The 13820-nt window shown below is 39.0% G+C and overlaps 2 protein-coding genes across 5 annotated transcripts in view; one reads left to right on the top strand and one right to left on the bottom strand.

Annotated features, from left to right (window-relative positions):
- Positions 1-3962, top strand: part of ubr2 (ubiquitin protein ligase E3 component n-recognin 2) — a gene marked incomplete at its 5' end in the record, with an annotated part of 31641 nt that extends 27679 nt beyond the window's left edge. For all 3 annotated transcript variants that reach the window (XM_079473105.1, XM_079473107.1, XM_079473106.1), the window contains 7 exons: positions 1162-1292; positions 1384-1492; positions 1611-1667; positions 1756-1833; positions 1912-2082; positions 2249-2350; positions 2440-3962. In XM_079473105.1, coding sequence (XP_079329231.1) covers positions 1162-1292; positions 1384-1492; positions 1611-1667; positions 1756-1833; positions 1912-2082; positions 2249-2350; positions 2440-2581 — 790 coding nt within the window. In that variant the 3' untranslated portion in view covers positions 2582-3962. The remainder of the gene's footprint in view (positions 1-1161; positions 1293-1383; positions 1493-1610; positions 1668-1755; positions 1834-1911; positions 2083-2248; positions 2351-2439) is intronic.
- Positions 3963-4842: 880 nt separating this feature from the next.
- Positions 4843-10390, bottom strand: prph2b (peripherin 2b (retinal degeneration, slow); the record flags this gene model as incomplete). Of its 2 annotated transcripts, XM_079473884.1 has the most annotated exons (4): positions 9455-10390; positions 8216-8462; positions 6542-6683; positions 4843-5742 (listed from the first exon to the last, which is right to left on the bottom strand). In XM_079473884.1, the coding sequence occupies exons 1-4, from the start codon at positions 10033-10035 to the stop codon at positions 5717-5719; spliced, it is 996 nt and encodes a 331-aa protein (XP_079330010.1). In that variant the 5' UTR covers positions 10036-10390. The 2 variants fall into 2 exon arrangements, with proteins under 2 accessions (XP_079330010.1, XP_079330009.1); XM_079473883.1 differs by lacking the exon at positions 4843-5742 and having other exon boundaries at positions 6489-6683.
- Positions 10391-13820: the final 3430 nt, after the last annotated feature.

Below are 13820 nucleotides of genomic sequence, written 5' to 3' on the forward strand. Positions count from 1 at the left end.
GACATGATGTATTAGGGTCTTCATGAAATGTCTGAAACATATATTTTGCTTAAAAACACTCAATGGCTGTGTAAACAAAACCCTTTCTGGTGCATGTCTCTTATAATGAGTTACAGCACACCCCACCCCTTTTCCGTCCAGCGTTTCAACACAACACACATCTAGTACACGGCAATGGTTTAGCTTAATTATATTTCCTGAACTCCTCTGCGGTTAGTTCGTTTTAAATGTCTCAAATAATCCTAATGCGCTAATGTTGTGCGTGCATGCTTGCCTAAAATCCACGGAATGCGCACCTGCAGATCTCAGCGGAATTACGTGGAATTTTGCACTTGTCTTTTACAAGTTATAACATTACACACACAACATGAGAACCAATGTAGTAAAACAAACAGCTTGCAGCAGCCAAACATATTAGCACACATAATGTATTAACATACATGCAGCTAAACTCCAAGTGCCCATTTCCCAAACAACATGTATATATAGAGTAAGTTTAACACTGGCTTTGGATGTTCTATTTAGCCCGTGACTGACTTTGCTCCCTGCGCTATAATATGCTAATGCTATCCTCATATATAAGGTACATTTACGTCAATTGAGACTGTTGATAAATATTATTTACATCGGCAGCTTTGTCTAGTTTATTTTGTCTTGATCCCCTTGAGGAACAACTTTAAAGAAAAGTGATTAAGTGATTCGCGCAAACAGGTTTTTACTTTTGGTTTCTGATGGATTTCCACAAAAAATAAGATAAATCCACTCCTGTCTCTTCCGAGGTTGTCCACGAACTTTAGCCATGGCGTCACGTACACTGCTGTTCGCTTGTGAAAACAACAAAGGTGGCAGCGCGGTGGGTGGAATTGTCTAGATTATGGGGCGGTAACATTATACTACTTATTTTTCACGTTTTCTGTGTTGCTAGATGCACCCGGGACCCGATTAAAGCACTTAAACTTTCGGTTTTCAAAATTTTGGGGATTTCATGAGATGACTCCTTAAAAAATATTATCCATATTCATTATTTGACTGTTATTTATTAAAAGGATTGTTTAATGTCACTCCAGGCTTTCTTAAGATTGATTTGTAGATTTTGCAGATGTGTTATTTTTCCACATTCCCACTAAAAGACGTGTGTGTGTGTACGTGTGCGGTTTTCAGCGGACTGCATGAGGTGAGCTCAGGCTGGCATTTGTTGCGCTGTGTGAAAGCAGGAATCCTGCCCTTTCTTAGAACAACAGCCCTGTTCTTCCATTATCTGAACGGAGCGCCGGCACCACCTGAGCTTCGGGGTAAATCTCTCACATTCATCTCTCCTCTGCTCATCTCTCACTGTGATCATGCATTAAGTTATATCACTGCTCTCGACTGCTGTGTGTTCAGCTGTAGGTGTGGGTGAATGGGAGGCTCTGTGTGGATACCTGTGTCTGCCCTCCAACCTGCTACAGCTCTACAACAACAACCTGGGGCTGCTGGAACCTCTGCTGCAGGGGTGACTATCTCTCTTTCATACATAACAGCCTCTGAGAGCTGTGTGCACCTGCCGAGCATTTCTGGCTAATCTGTTTCTGGAGTGATTGATGGTCTGATGAAGATCTGTTGATGTGCAGGTGGTGCTCTCATCCAGGTGTGCTGCAGGGTCTTCACAACAGCACCGCTCTCATCAGGTCTGTCCTGCACTTTTAACCCCTCGTTCACTTAAGCTTATGCACCTGTTTCATACTTCATTTATTGTAATGCCGTATCTTGATTTAGGTTTCCCAGAGAGTCCAACCATCTGATAGAGCTGCCAGAGGACTACAGCGCTCTCATCAACCAGGCCTCCAGCTTCACGTGAGTTACTTCCGTCTCAAAGATTTGTGTCATTTTGTTTTACAGCCGTGTTGAGCATGTCATTTTCTGGGCACGCAGGTGTCCTAAATCAGGCGGCGATAAGTCTCGTGCTCCCACGCTGTGTCTGGTGTGCGGTGCCATGCTGTGCTCTCAGAGCTACTGCTGTCAGACCGAGGTGGAGGGCGATGATGTGGGCGCGTGCACGGCGCACACCTTCGCGTGCGGGGCAGGAGTCGGCATTTTTCTCAGGTGAGTGCATGTCATGCCCTTTTAAAACCGTATATTGCTTGTGTATTGTTTATGTAAGCTTATGCATTTTCTAACTTCTCATTTGAAGCGTATTAAAATCACAAACTTGAATAACTTGATGTTTTATGAATATCATCATTGGATCATTTGCCTTTTTATGTGTCAGGGTGCGGGAAAGTCAGGTCCTGTTCCTGGCTGGTAAAACAAAGGGCTGTTTCTACGCTCCTCCATATCTTGATGACTATGGGGAAACAGACCAAGGGCTCAGGTATGACACACACATCCACTGTCTCTTATTGATTCTGTCTTAAGCAAACAGTTACAGCTTATAATGTGCTGTGCATTGTCTTTTTTTAGAAGGGGAAACCCTTTACACTTGTGCCAAGAGCGTTACAGAAAGATCCAGAAATTGTGGCGCCAGCACAGCATCACAGAGGAGATCGGCCACGCCCAAGAGGCAAACCAGACTCTGGTGGGGATTGACTGGCAACACCTGTGAAGTCATGTAACACTTTATCACCCTCAAAGGAACAGCTCGCCCAAAAATAAAAGTTGTCTTTTTCTGCCCTCATGTCACTGGAGTGTTTAGAACGCGAAGGGAGATGTTTTTTTATATTGTTGATGCTGCTTTTTCTTATAATGAAAGTCAATGGTGACTGAGTCCGTCAGTTCGTAACATTCTGTGTTGTGTAGGATAGAAATCGATACGGGATATGAGGGTGAATAAATGGTAACATTTAGGGTGAATTGTTCCTTTAGCACATAAGGGGACCTGCACATCCGGGCTAGAGGTTGCCAAGGCACCACCCAAGGCCTCTTGCTCTCCTCCGCCCCTTCATCTTTCTGACAGTGGACGAATGCATGATTTTTTTGGGGGGTCTTTGTGGGTGATTGTTCCCTGCCCTTTTTCTTTTTTCAATATGATATACTAATTTAAAATATATATAGCCAAGGTATTGAACTGCGACAACAACTCAGTTGCGACACAAGTACTCGTCATACGAATGCTATTTAATTTCTGTCTGCTTCAAGTAATATTAAATTATTTTCAGGCCTAGTTTGATTAAATATATTGAAAAAGGCTCTCAGAGGGCTGGTAAGCACAAATGTCCCTCAGTTGACGTGCAGGTCTGGCGCCACCTGTAGGCTGTACAGCATCCTCTGCCTCCCCATTTAAAATGCAGCAATACTCTTTTGTCATGGCCACCTAAATAATGTGCTTCGAGACATCCATACAAAACAAGCCAATATAAGGAAGAGCACGTGAATTTATCCTTCAAGCGTCTGGTTTACGTTTGTGTGTAAGTATGTATGTGTGTGTTAGAGAGAGTCTGATTTTATTTGTTTAGCTTGTATGTTTCTAATAGGATGGATTTGTACGGCGGTCAGTTTTTACGACTGTTTGTTTCTCGCCCTTCTTTTGTGACTTGTGGTATTTGTGTTTCTCGGAGGGTGTTTGTTGTATTTGATCTTTGGAAACTTGCTTTCCACAAATTGAAGCGGCTCTAAACGTGACGTGTGTGCCGTGTCGTCTTGGTTTTTTCAGTTTGTTTCGGGTTTTGCTGCCCGAAACAGATACAGAAATGCACGTCGTCTCCAATTCAGTTTCAGCCTCGGTGTCTTTTTAGACTGTCTTTTGTTTTTCTTTATAGCGGCCTGACGTTTAAGTACTAAACAATTTATTTCAGATCAGACATACACATACAAACACTTTTGCTTCTTTTACAACTGGTTTTCATTCGATTCAGATAAATCCGTTTCTAATCTGAGACTCTTCCAGCGGATGCAGCAGTATTTCACATCACAACCTGACTTGTTAATATGTGAATTCTTGTATAAATGGGTATTCTTGTATAAATGGGTACATTGTACTATAATGTAAAACAATAATGAAATAAAACAGAAAAAAGATTTGTGTTGCGTGTCACTGACTGTGAAATACACTAAGCCATATAAGCAGAATTGTTGAATGGTTTAACCGAGCAGGTGAGGTTAGCGTGCTAATGTAGGTGATGAATGTGTGACCTGATTAATAGTAAATGACCTATTTTGCTTGCTACTGCTTTTCTCCAGTGTGTTCTAGTTCTGTCTAAATCCAGTGTTCATCCAGGACCTCCGGAATAAAGAGGATTACACCAAGAGTTTAAGCCGCTGGCCAGCCCACTGTGTTTAGACATTGGAGTCTTTTCACAGGTCTTGGCCTTGGTAATACCCTATTATATTGGCACCAAATTATAACCCACCAACATCTGAGTGAAAATTAGTTTTATTACACCTGGATTCCAAGAGGACACCTGTTAGCATTTGTTAATGTGGACCTGCCTGATGTTTTGGTTCTGAAGTGTTGCTTTTACATGAGGTTGCTATAACTTGCGTTTTTCTATTATTGCTGCCGTTGCAGTTCATGAACCCCTGACTAGAGTAAATATATATTGCTGTTTTCTTATTTGTACTTGATCTACAGCCACTGGTGAATTTAAGAGAACATTTCATTTATCCGATTTTAATTGTAATTGACTATTTATAATAGGTATGTTTAGGTTTAAGGATCAAGGTTGTTACTGTGAACCAATATTTCTCTCAAATTTTAAACAAAAGTAATTGCATTTATTCGCAGATAATGACAGCTGGAGAAACGGGTCAATAACAAAGATGCTCTGTGTTTTTTCAGACCTCAAATACTGCACGGAAAGCGAGCTCATATTCACTTTTAAGCAACACAAGTTATATTTCTACACGTATTTGAGACGGATATTTCTTAAAAATGTTTTTTTATTCAACAGACACCTGACTGGAATGGACACAATACTGTACATCTTGAAATGCTGATAAAATGCACATTTGGAAGGGTCTTTTATTTGTTTCTGTAGCTGTATATGCTATGGTACACTTTAAACTTTAAGAAAGTTTTTTTTATATACACATGCTCTCTCTTCTGGCAATATAGGCAACATCATTTGTTCTAGAAAAAACATAAATAAATCTCTATTTAACATTTACTATTGACTATACCAAATCATGCCAATGGAAAACTAAACAAAAGAGAATAAAAACTAAATGTCCAAAAGTACCGTTTTAATAGGAAACAATGTGCAAACCTTATATAAACCTTACAAAATGAGTAAGCTTAAGATTTGAAAATGTTTTAATTTGTGTGATGCTTGATGTTTATTTTATTTTTGTATTAACTATTGACAATGTCTAAAGACATACACAGGGTTTTCTGTACAGTATGGGAGGGCTTGACTCCTGCAGCTGTACCTGTGTGAGATGCCCAGAGTTTCACCAGAGAAGGTAAGCTGCTTCACAAAGCTTATTAACCGCTCTTATGGACTTCAGAAAATTGCAGATGACAGATGTCCCGTTTAACACAGCTCACGCTTAGCTGTACCTGCTCACCCTGAAATCGCCTTTTTGAAATGTTCTCTGTTTAAGCAGGAACTCTGTCATGAGGTGGTGTTTTGAGTAAGACCATACTAAAACATGATCATAAAATGTCCATGATAATGTCATTCGGTGGTTCTGTTAAACTATAGGTTGTATTAGTTATTAAGGTAATCCTCCTCATCCAATCACGTAAAGCTGTGTCCCGCTGGGCTGCCGCTGTTCAAACATCTCTCACCTGAGACAAACTCTACAGCCACTTACTGACTTTCGCCTCTTTTAAAGAAAAAAGAGAAGAACAAATACAACTGCTTGGTGTTCCTGACGTAACTTAAAAAACAAACTAATGAACTGAAAACAAGCTTTTTTACAAGTTGGTACTCTTTACCAGCATCAGGCAGTCTGTGAGGCAACTGTTGAACCTGATAACTGTTGTTAAGTATCATGTGCTGTTCTTACATCAGTGTGTGTCTGTTGTTACAGGAATCTTTTGACAACCATCACACAACGTAAGGCCTGTTAAAGGCAGCGTTGAGTAAATAAATACAAGGTAGCCTAAGGTCTGAGAGATGACTGGACACATGAAAACACATTTACTGTATCCTCAGCTGCCTGTAGAAAGCTGCCGTGTAAGTAGTTCCAGAGAAGATTTTGGATGTTTATAGTATTTTAGGGTGAAAAGACGCAGTATGAATGCATGTGTGATGCTGTCGGGTTAAACTGTGGGGTTAAACATCAACTCGACTGAATACGAGGGACAAACTTTATAGTTTGTCAATGGCTGCATTAACACTAGGCTGGGAGTATTAGAGATGGTTAAAAGTTCACTAAACCAAAAGATATATTTTTTTCTATAATATTACATTTAAAAAAATAAACTTTGTATTTACACTGATGTTTGGTTGTACATGCGATTTCAGGGGAGAACATGTATATCAATTTTTCTTGCTTTTCTTCCCTTCCAATGTACAGTATGTTTGTATTTAGGGGGAGTGGCTTCAGACCCAACGGGCGGGGCATTCTCAGCTTTCAGCAGGAGCTTGTTCATCTCCTTCCTGTACCTGGCTTCCTTTACCTAGCGTCTTTATTTTTGCCATGACACCAGAGATGGTCTCCTTCACACTCTTCTCCAAAAGCCAGCCCTCACTTTCACTCTCTGGATCTGCCATGGTCTCCAGAGCGGTGGTCAGGTACTGCAGTCCTACAGTCACGACAGCCTATAGCACAAAGCAACAACAGCAGTTTACCATTAAACTTAATGTGAAGTGATCCATGTCTTAGAAATATTTGTGTCCCACCGAGGCTTTGGCTTACATCATCACTGTGTGCTTCTATTGTTGTGACCCATAAAAGTTCCACTTTTCCAAGAAAAAGATTGAGGATTCCAGGTGGATTTCCTCAATTGGAATTAAGGTTAAATCTTCTCGAATCGCATCAATAGTTACGCTATAGTCAAACTTCAGGTCCAGTTTGCTGAGATCTGCTAAACTCTCCATATTCATACATGAACTACTTGAAAATAAATACGAAACTGTCTGTCAATCCAGGATCGTATAGTTATGGGTCACAATTTGATCAATGATGCAAGAGTTTTTGCTTTGGACAAAATAAATTAATGCAAATAAACGTTTACAGACATATAGGCGATTTCAGCAGCAAAAATATAAACTAACGCTATGTGAAGTTTACTCCCGAATTTAATTCCTGTTGACCTTCACAAAGTATCAATTACTATTGAGTAGTTTTGATTTCATACAATTAATATAAAGTAATATATTAATGTCCATTAAATATAAAATATAATGCTATGTTATAACCAAACACAAGTTAACTTGCCAGGTGTGCATATTCGATAAAACCAGTTTTGAAGAGTTTCATGTACACTCCTCCGGAGTGAGAGCTTCGAAGGGTGTAGGGGACAAGTGTTCATCAGTTTACCCTTCAAAATCCTTCATTCCTAATGGCCCTTTGAAGTGGTCAGTTATAAGCACTTCGGTTTGGAACGACCCTTCAGTATGCCGGATATGATTGTTTTCACTCCGAAGTGCCCTTAGAAGGACAAAACAACCGTTTTGGTACGTTCACCGTTTTGACACAAATCTGTGGAAACAGCTATAAATGCTGTCTTAAATATGCAAGGCCTATAGTTGGCGAATGTACACATTTGTCAATCGAGTGGTGAACTTTGAACACGTAGCCGGGAACACATATAGCAAGGTCCACCTATGAGGAATTCACGAGCGGATCAAAAGTTAACAGCAACAACAATGTTCATAAGTTTATGCTCTGAACCTCGCATACTTTTAAGAATGAAGTGTTTAGTCGATCATGATGAATTATTGTAAAAACAACAGCCTGCTTCTTTGATCAGACGGCTTTGTGTTGTTTCCAGGCGGACCGTTAAAGAACGCGACACGCACGTCTCCCGGAAATCCTGTAAAATTCAACCAATCAGATGACAACTTTGAACATGCTGAAATGTTTCCAGAAAAGTGTGCCTTATGCATCAGACGTTCAGCCAACTAACCTCGCAGTTTTTACAAATGTGCGTTATTGTAGTTCACACATCATAGTGGCATCATTTTCAAAAATGTGCACGTTGAAACTCATTTCAATTTGCTTTGCAGGCCCCTAAAACACAATTTACCCAGCAGTGAACCTCGTGATCTTTCTGGACCAAGTACGTAAATGTAAGATCAAGGGTCTGATATTGTCAACACGCTTGATTCCATATTCTCCACCAACCCACCTCTAAGATAATAAACAGCAGCACGAAAGCACCGATACCGTCCATCGTGCCTCCATAGTAAGAGACGAGAGCCTCCCGGCAGCCTCTGGTCCAGATGTTCAGATCTTCGGTGTGATGGTCATAGCTGTAGTGAGCTGAGTTGTTAGTCAGGTGATGCTGGATGCAGGGGCGAGGAGAGCCAGGATTGCAGCAGCTGAAGGGAACGCTTTCCATCAGATATTTGCCTTCCACGTTGCTCTGGAAACGGCTGAATAATAAGGAAAACTGTCAAATAGTCATAAAAAATATTTTTTTTTATATAACGTTTTAGAATTGTAATTTTCATCATTTTAAAAGCTCTCCTGTATACAGGATAGCATTTCAATGAAAAACACCCTTAAATTACATTATTGAACATGTTTGATTCCTTGTTGTGCTAAAGGTTAAAAAAATCGAAAAAGCATAAACAGTAACCCTGTACGTAAACAGTAAACAATGGAGTACGATTCTGACATGATCTCATGAATCTGTTCCCTCATTCACTTCCACCTTTCCCTCTTTAATAACCCCACCAGATTAAAGCCATTATTACAGGACACAAAAAAGTTTTGATTTATTTTCCATTTAACAAAATAGTCGACAGAGTTTAGGCTTTGAGGGTGAAAAGAAAAGTTTTTTTATTGTCAGAGTAATAAAATTTTATAACTTTTATTACTGTTTTATTAATGTTTAGAAATGTGCTTTTATTTTTCGCATTTCTCAGTTTTAATAATGCGATTTTAATGTTTAATCATTTTAATAAATTAATAATTATATTCTCAATTGTATAATTCTAATTTAAACTAATATTTAAATAACTTCAGTAATTTGGTGATGTTATTTTGATAATTTATATATATTTATTCTTTAAGTTGAATTTATTTTAATTTTGCATATATGCATAGTCAACATTTAAAATTTTCAGTTAACTGAAGTTTGTCAAATAATGTTTTTTTTATTTTAATTCATAGAAAAGTATTAATGAGCCATATTTATCATTTAGAAAACCTTTGTTGTTGTGTGTACAAGGTTGCATAATATAATTTTTGGGGGTTTCCTCAAGACGCTATCACATAATCTGCATCCGGTAATAGCGGCTGTCTTCAAAATACTTTCATGACTTGTCTTGTGGATAGCAATCTTTACTAGTGAGTACATCGATGTCACACCAACACTTATTGACTTATTGAATTCCTGGCAAAACAGCTTCACAATACTTACGCTTTAACATCTTCATTGCTGAAGTCCAGGTAGCGGTTGCTAATCCACTGGATCTCAAACCAATCCTTGTAGTTGTTGTTGCCACAGCAGTGGAACTCGATCTGGGTCATATCCAGGGTTCTCTTCATGAAGCATCGTCCCGGTGTGTCCGTGTCTTTGTAGTACTTCATTCCGTTCTTCAGGCCTTCAGCCAGGGTGAAGTGCAGAGAGATCTGCATCAAGAAACACAGCAGGGCCGTGACAAAAAGAGCGATGCCGAAAACAACACATCCACTCATGTAAGTCTTCAGCATGGGCTTCCACTTGCTAAATTTTGCTGAGTCTAGAGAGTCGTGGCACACTTTGCCCCCAAAAGCGTTGATGCCACAAGCCACCAGTCCCACCAGGATGAGCAGGTTGGGCACAAAATGACTCTCGTTGTTATCCATTATCTCGCTCCTCTTGCGTAGCTCAATCTTGAAGAAGATGCCCATGCTGAAGATGAGGATTCCGGCCATCACGCAGAGCCAATACAGGAGCCACAGTCCCTGGGCCAGTTTAACCCGCTTGGCCAAGTCAAATTTAACAGGCATCAAAGCCATGATTTTATTCTTGGTATCTTTTCAATCACACTAATATCTGTTGCAGGCTACTTGCGTTTGCAAGAAGATGTCCTGTTGTAGTCTTATTTGTTGTTTTGTTTTCTTTGCCTCTTCAAAATCTAAAGGTTGTAGTCAAACAGCCTAGTATAGTAATCCATCATTTAAGAGAGCCACAGAAGGTAATGTATCAAGGATTTCCCTCTTCAAACCCATTCTGTTCACCCACATTTCAAAAACGTCCATAAAGTGGGCAACAAGAGTGCTACGCCTGTGGAATTTCACATAAATCCACCAAAAATGGAGTTCTGGGGAGCTCTGTGGTTGTTCCCAATGGTTTCTGTCCCTGCGAAAGGGGGTGGCCGGCTGAGGAGCCGTGTGATTGTAGCATCAAGTTGTTCTACGTCATTCTAAAGCCTGGTAATCGGCTCTGATCCCATTTACAGATGAGCTGAGCACTATAATCCTGTATCTACCTTTGTAATTGGTGAGTTACTTTAGCATTAGTTCCCTCTTTTATCTTCTGCCTATTACTGCACTGGAAGTTCTGCTTGAATAGTCCTCAGAGCAAACAATCGTCATAGAGCAAAAGTTGGTCAGTTGTAATTTCCATGACTGTGTAAGTTCTACATTTACGTTTCTGCATTTGGCAAATGCTTTTATGCAAAGTGACACTTACTTTTTATCAGTTTGTCTGTTATCTGGGACTCAAACCCATGAGCTTTACGCAGCTAACCCCATGTTCTACCATACTAAGTAATGTTAATACAGCTGACATGATTTCCAAAGAATTATCCAAAACTTAACAGGATGTGTAGCCAAGCTTCTTTCTCTATAATGAGATCAGGGTAAAGGTCACAACAAACAAACATTCTTACACCACACAAATGCCCTTTATTAAAGTCTTTCTGTACCATAGATTAGATTTTCTGTCATTTGTTACATTGCCCCACTTTTGAAGATTTTCCAACCTCATTCCCAGGCAAATCGCAACTATTTTACGAGAGGGTTAGTTTGTATGAATTTGTACAATGTGAGTCGTTCAAAAACGTGCGGTTCTTAAAGCAATACCGAAGCCCCTTGAATGGTGAGAAAACATTGTGCTTGATACGTTCTTCGTCTTCAAACCAAACTTTAAGGTCTTCAGCTGTCAAAATTTAAATCCTAGGCTAGCTCGCTTCTCATAATTTTAACGCATTATCTCCATAGACTGAGAGTAGGCGGTCTCTTTTGGGTGTTCGAATGTGTTTCTACCTCTGGAAGCGGTCGAAAGTGGACAAACTCAAAATGTTTCACACCCTGTTTACACCTGTAGTTAGCATCATCCACCAAAACGCATCTTTGTACCAGGCAGGGCTGGACTGGGTCCAAAATGCGGCCCTGGACTTCTTTGCCAAGGGACCCGTCCGTTTTGTCTGTGGACGATTGCGTTCTGGGTTTTCTGGCTCCTTAGCGACTTTGTTCCATTCACAATTACGATCCTGCCTGTTCGGGGGTTTCTACCTTTGTTAATTGCCGTTCCGGCCCACCATCCATTGGCCCAAAAGGAAAATGCCGTAGCTCAGTGGTTTGAGATTGGTGCTAGCAAGATCATGGGTTCAAACCCATTACAGCAACGCAAAGTGATCATCTCAGTATCTTACTAGATACTCGAGAGCTTGAAAGACCAGGACTTTCATCCTCTTGTGCCCACCAGTGTTTGTCAGAGCCCTTGGTTGTGGTTCATGATGGTCCAAGCCATCTGGTTTAAATTGAAAAGTGTCCAAAGTTTTGTGCATTTACAGACCATCCAAAGACAAAAATCATCTTTTACAATGCAGCTTCATGATGCAGGATTTTAACCTCTCAACAAATCACGTCATGACAAAAGCTTGCCAACCGGTTTTTGCACCAAACCAACAGGCAATCCTTTGTATACTTGTGTCAGTTATCTCATTCTAGAGTTACCAGGAGCAAATCAACTTTCTGTGTTCACAACTAACCCCATTTGAACAAATCAAAGGGTCCTATTATTAGCAGTTAACTTAAGTCTTAAGCCTCATCAAATACCTAAAACAATGAAGATTAGCTTGACCCCAAGTTCTTGTAGGAGTAACTGATCCTTGTGTATGGTCTCTCCGAAGCTTTTGCCACATGAGAACTGCCTGGCCGGGCATCACCCCTGTAATAAGCGTGCCATGGTCACATGTGACAAGATTACAGGGGCCGATGGGATTTGGGAAACTTACTGTCCGATCCATTTAGAGGGACTCAGAGTTACTGAATGTTTTAGAATTAAGAACAATCATTAGACATAGATGCTGAAAAGTGCATTTCTGATTATAACCATTTGTTCATATAGAGAATGCTTAGTATTTCTGATGGTCACTGATACACTTGAGTTTGAAGCCTGAGTTTCAACATGATGTCTCTTTATTTTGATCATCTTAAAATCTAAGATGCAGTAAGATTGTGATGACTGCAGCAGTTGAAGGGTTTATGGTTAAAGCTGTTTATTATGGGCATGAAGTTAAGCATATTGACACATTGTGTTATCAGGTGCAAAATAGATTTTGTCATAACTTTGACAGGGAAATGTATTGAACAAATAATTATATATTTATGATGACTTTACCAAAATAAAATTCAGCAATTGTGTTAAGTATTATAATTTTGATGTGCTACATTTTTTATAGTTTTTGTAAAGTTCCCTATACAATCAAACATATGATTTAAATACTTTTCAAAGTAAGTTTTCCATAAACATTATTTTCTGGCAGCAGTTGGCTTAAACTTGTTAGTCGGAGTGAAAAAAGATTTTGAGTTATTTTCCCCCCAAATTGTTTTATTTCTACCATAAAAGTCTTATTTACACCTTTTACACAATTTGAAATATTTATAAATTTGTTATTAGAAAATCACATTTTCAAATTTGTTAAAATTTTTATTTTTGAAAAAACTACTAGTATGATTTGCTTAATTTCGATTTTTAAATTCAAACAAATTAGAAAAATGTTAAGTTTAACAAACTAAGCAAAATCTTTTGCACGGTTTTACTTTGAAATTTACTTTAAAAATGTGCAAAAACTTGCACAAATAACACACAGTATATACAGTATTTATTAAATCCTAATTGTTTTTACAGTGTGGGTTGTGTATTGTTTTCCAAAAAAGACTGAAAATTAACAATAATGTTATAATAATAATAATAATAAGGTCATAAAAAGGTGCGTCAAGTATTTATACAATTTTTTGAATACAATTTCCTTAGAAGTCCCAATAGACGTAACATGTTCATGACTGTGATTTTAAAGCCTGCGGCTTATATCAACCTTTACACTATTATTAAACACTATTATTTAATATTGTCTGGCCCCAATCTTGCATCAAGGTCATCACAGCTTTTGTTTAGTCTATTTGTTATGATTCTTAAGTACAATTTTGAAGTAAATGAGAATATGAATCTACAATAAATACAATAATAAATGAACCAAAGTCTTTTAGCTCTGTTGTGGCTATGGCTATTTAAGTTCATTTGGATGGAAGTGTAGTTTAATGCCTGAGAGAGCAGCACATGTCCACCATTGCTCCGAATGACAACATTCTTCCTCAAATAAATAAACACACTTGTAGTTTGTCTGCAGACAATTAGCGTTCACATTCACATGGCATCAAAGACCTCTCCTTACTGTGTTGAAATCAGATGATTTTTAATAAGTGCCACATGTTGCTCTGGCCCGATGTCCAAAGGATAATTCTAAAAGACATATATCTACCCAAAATCCAGTTTTTGTTCAAATGCATTTCAC

Source organism: Barbatula barbatula (genome assembly GCF_947034865.1).
Source record: "Barbatula barbatula genome assembly, chromosome: 14".
NCBI classification, from domain to species: Eukaryota; Metazoa; Chordata; class Actinopteri; order Cypriniformes; family Nemacheilidae; genus Barbatula; species Barbatula barbatula.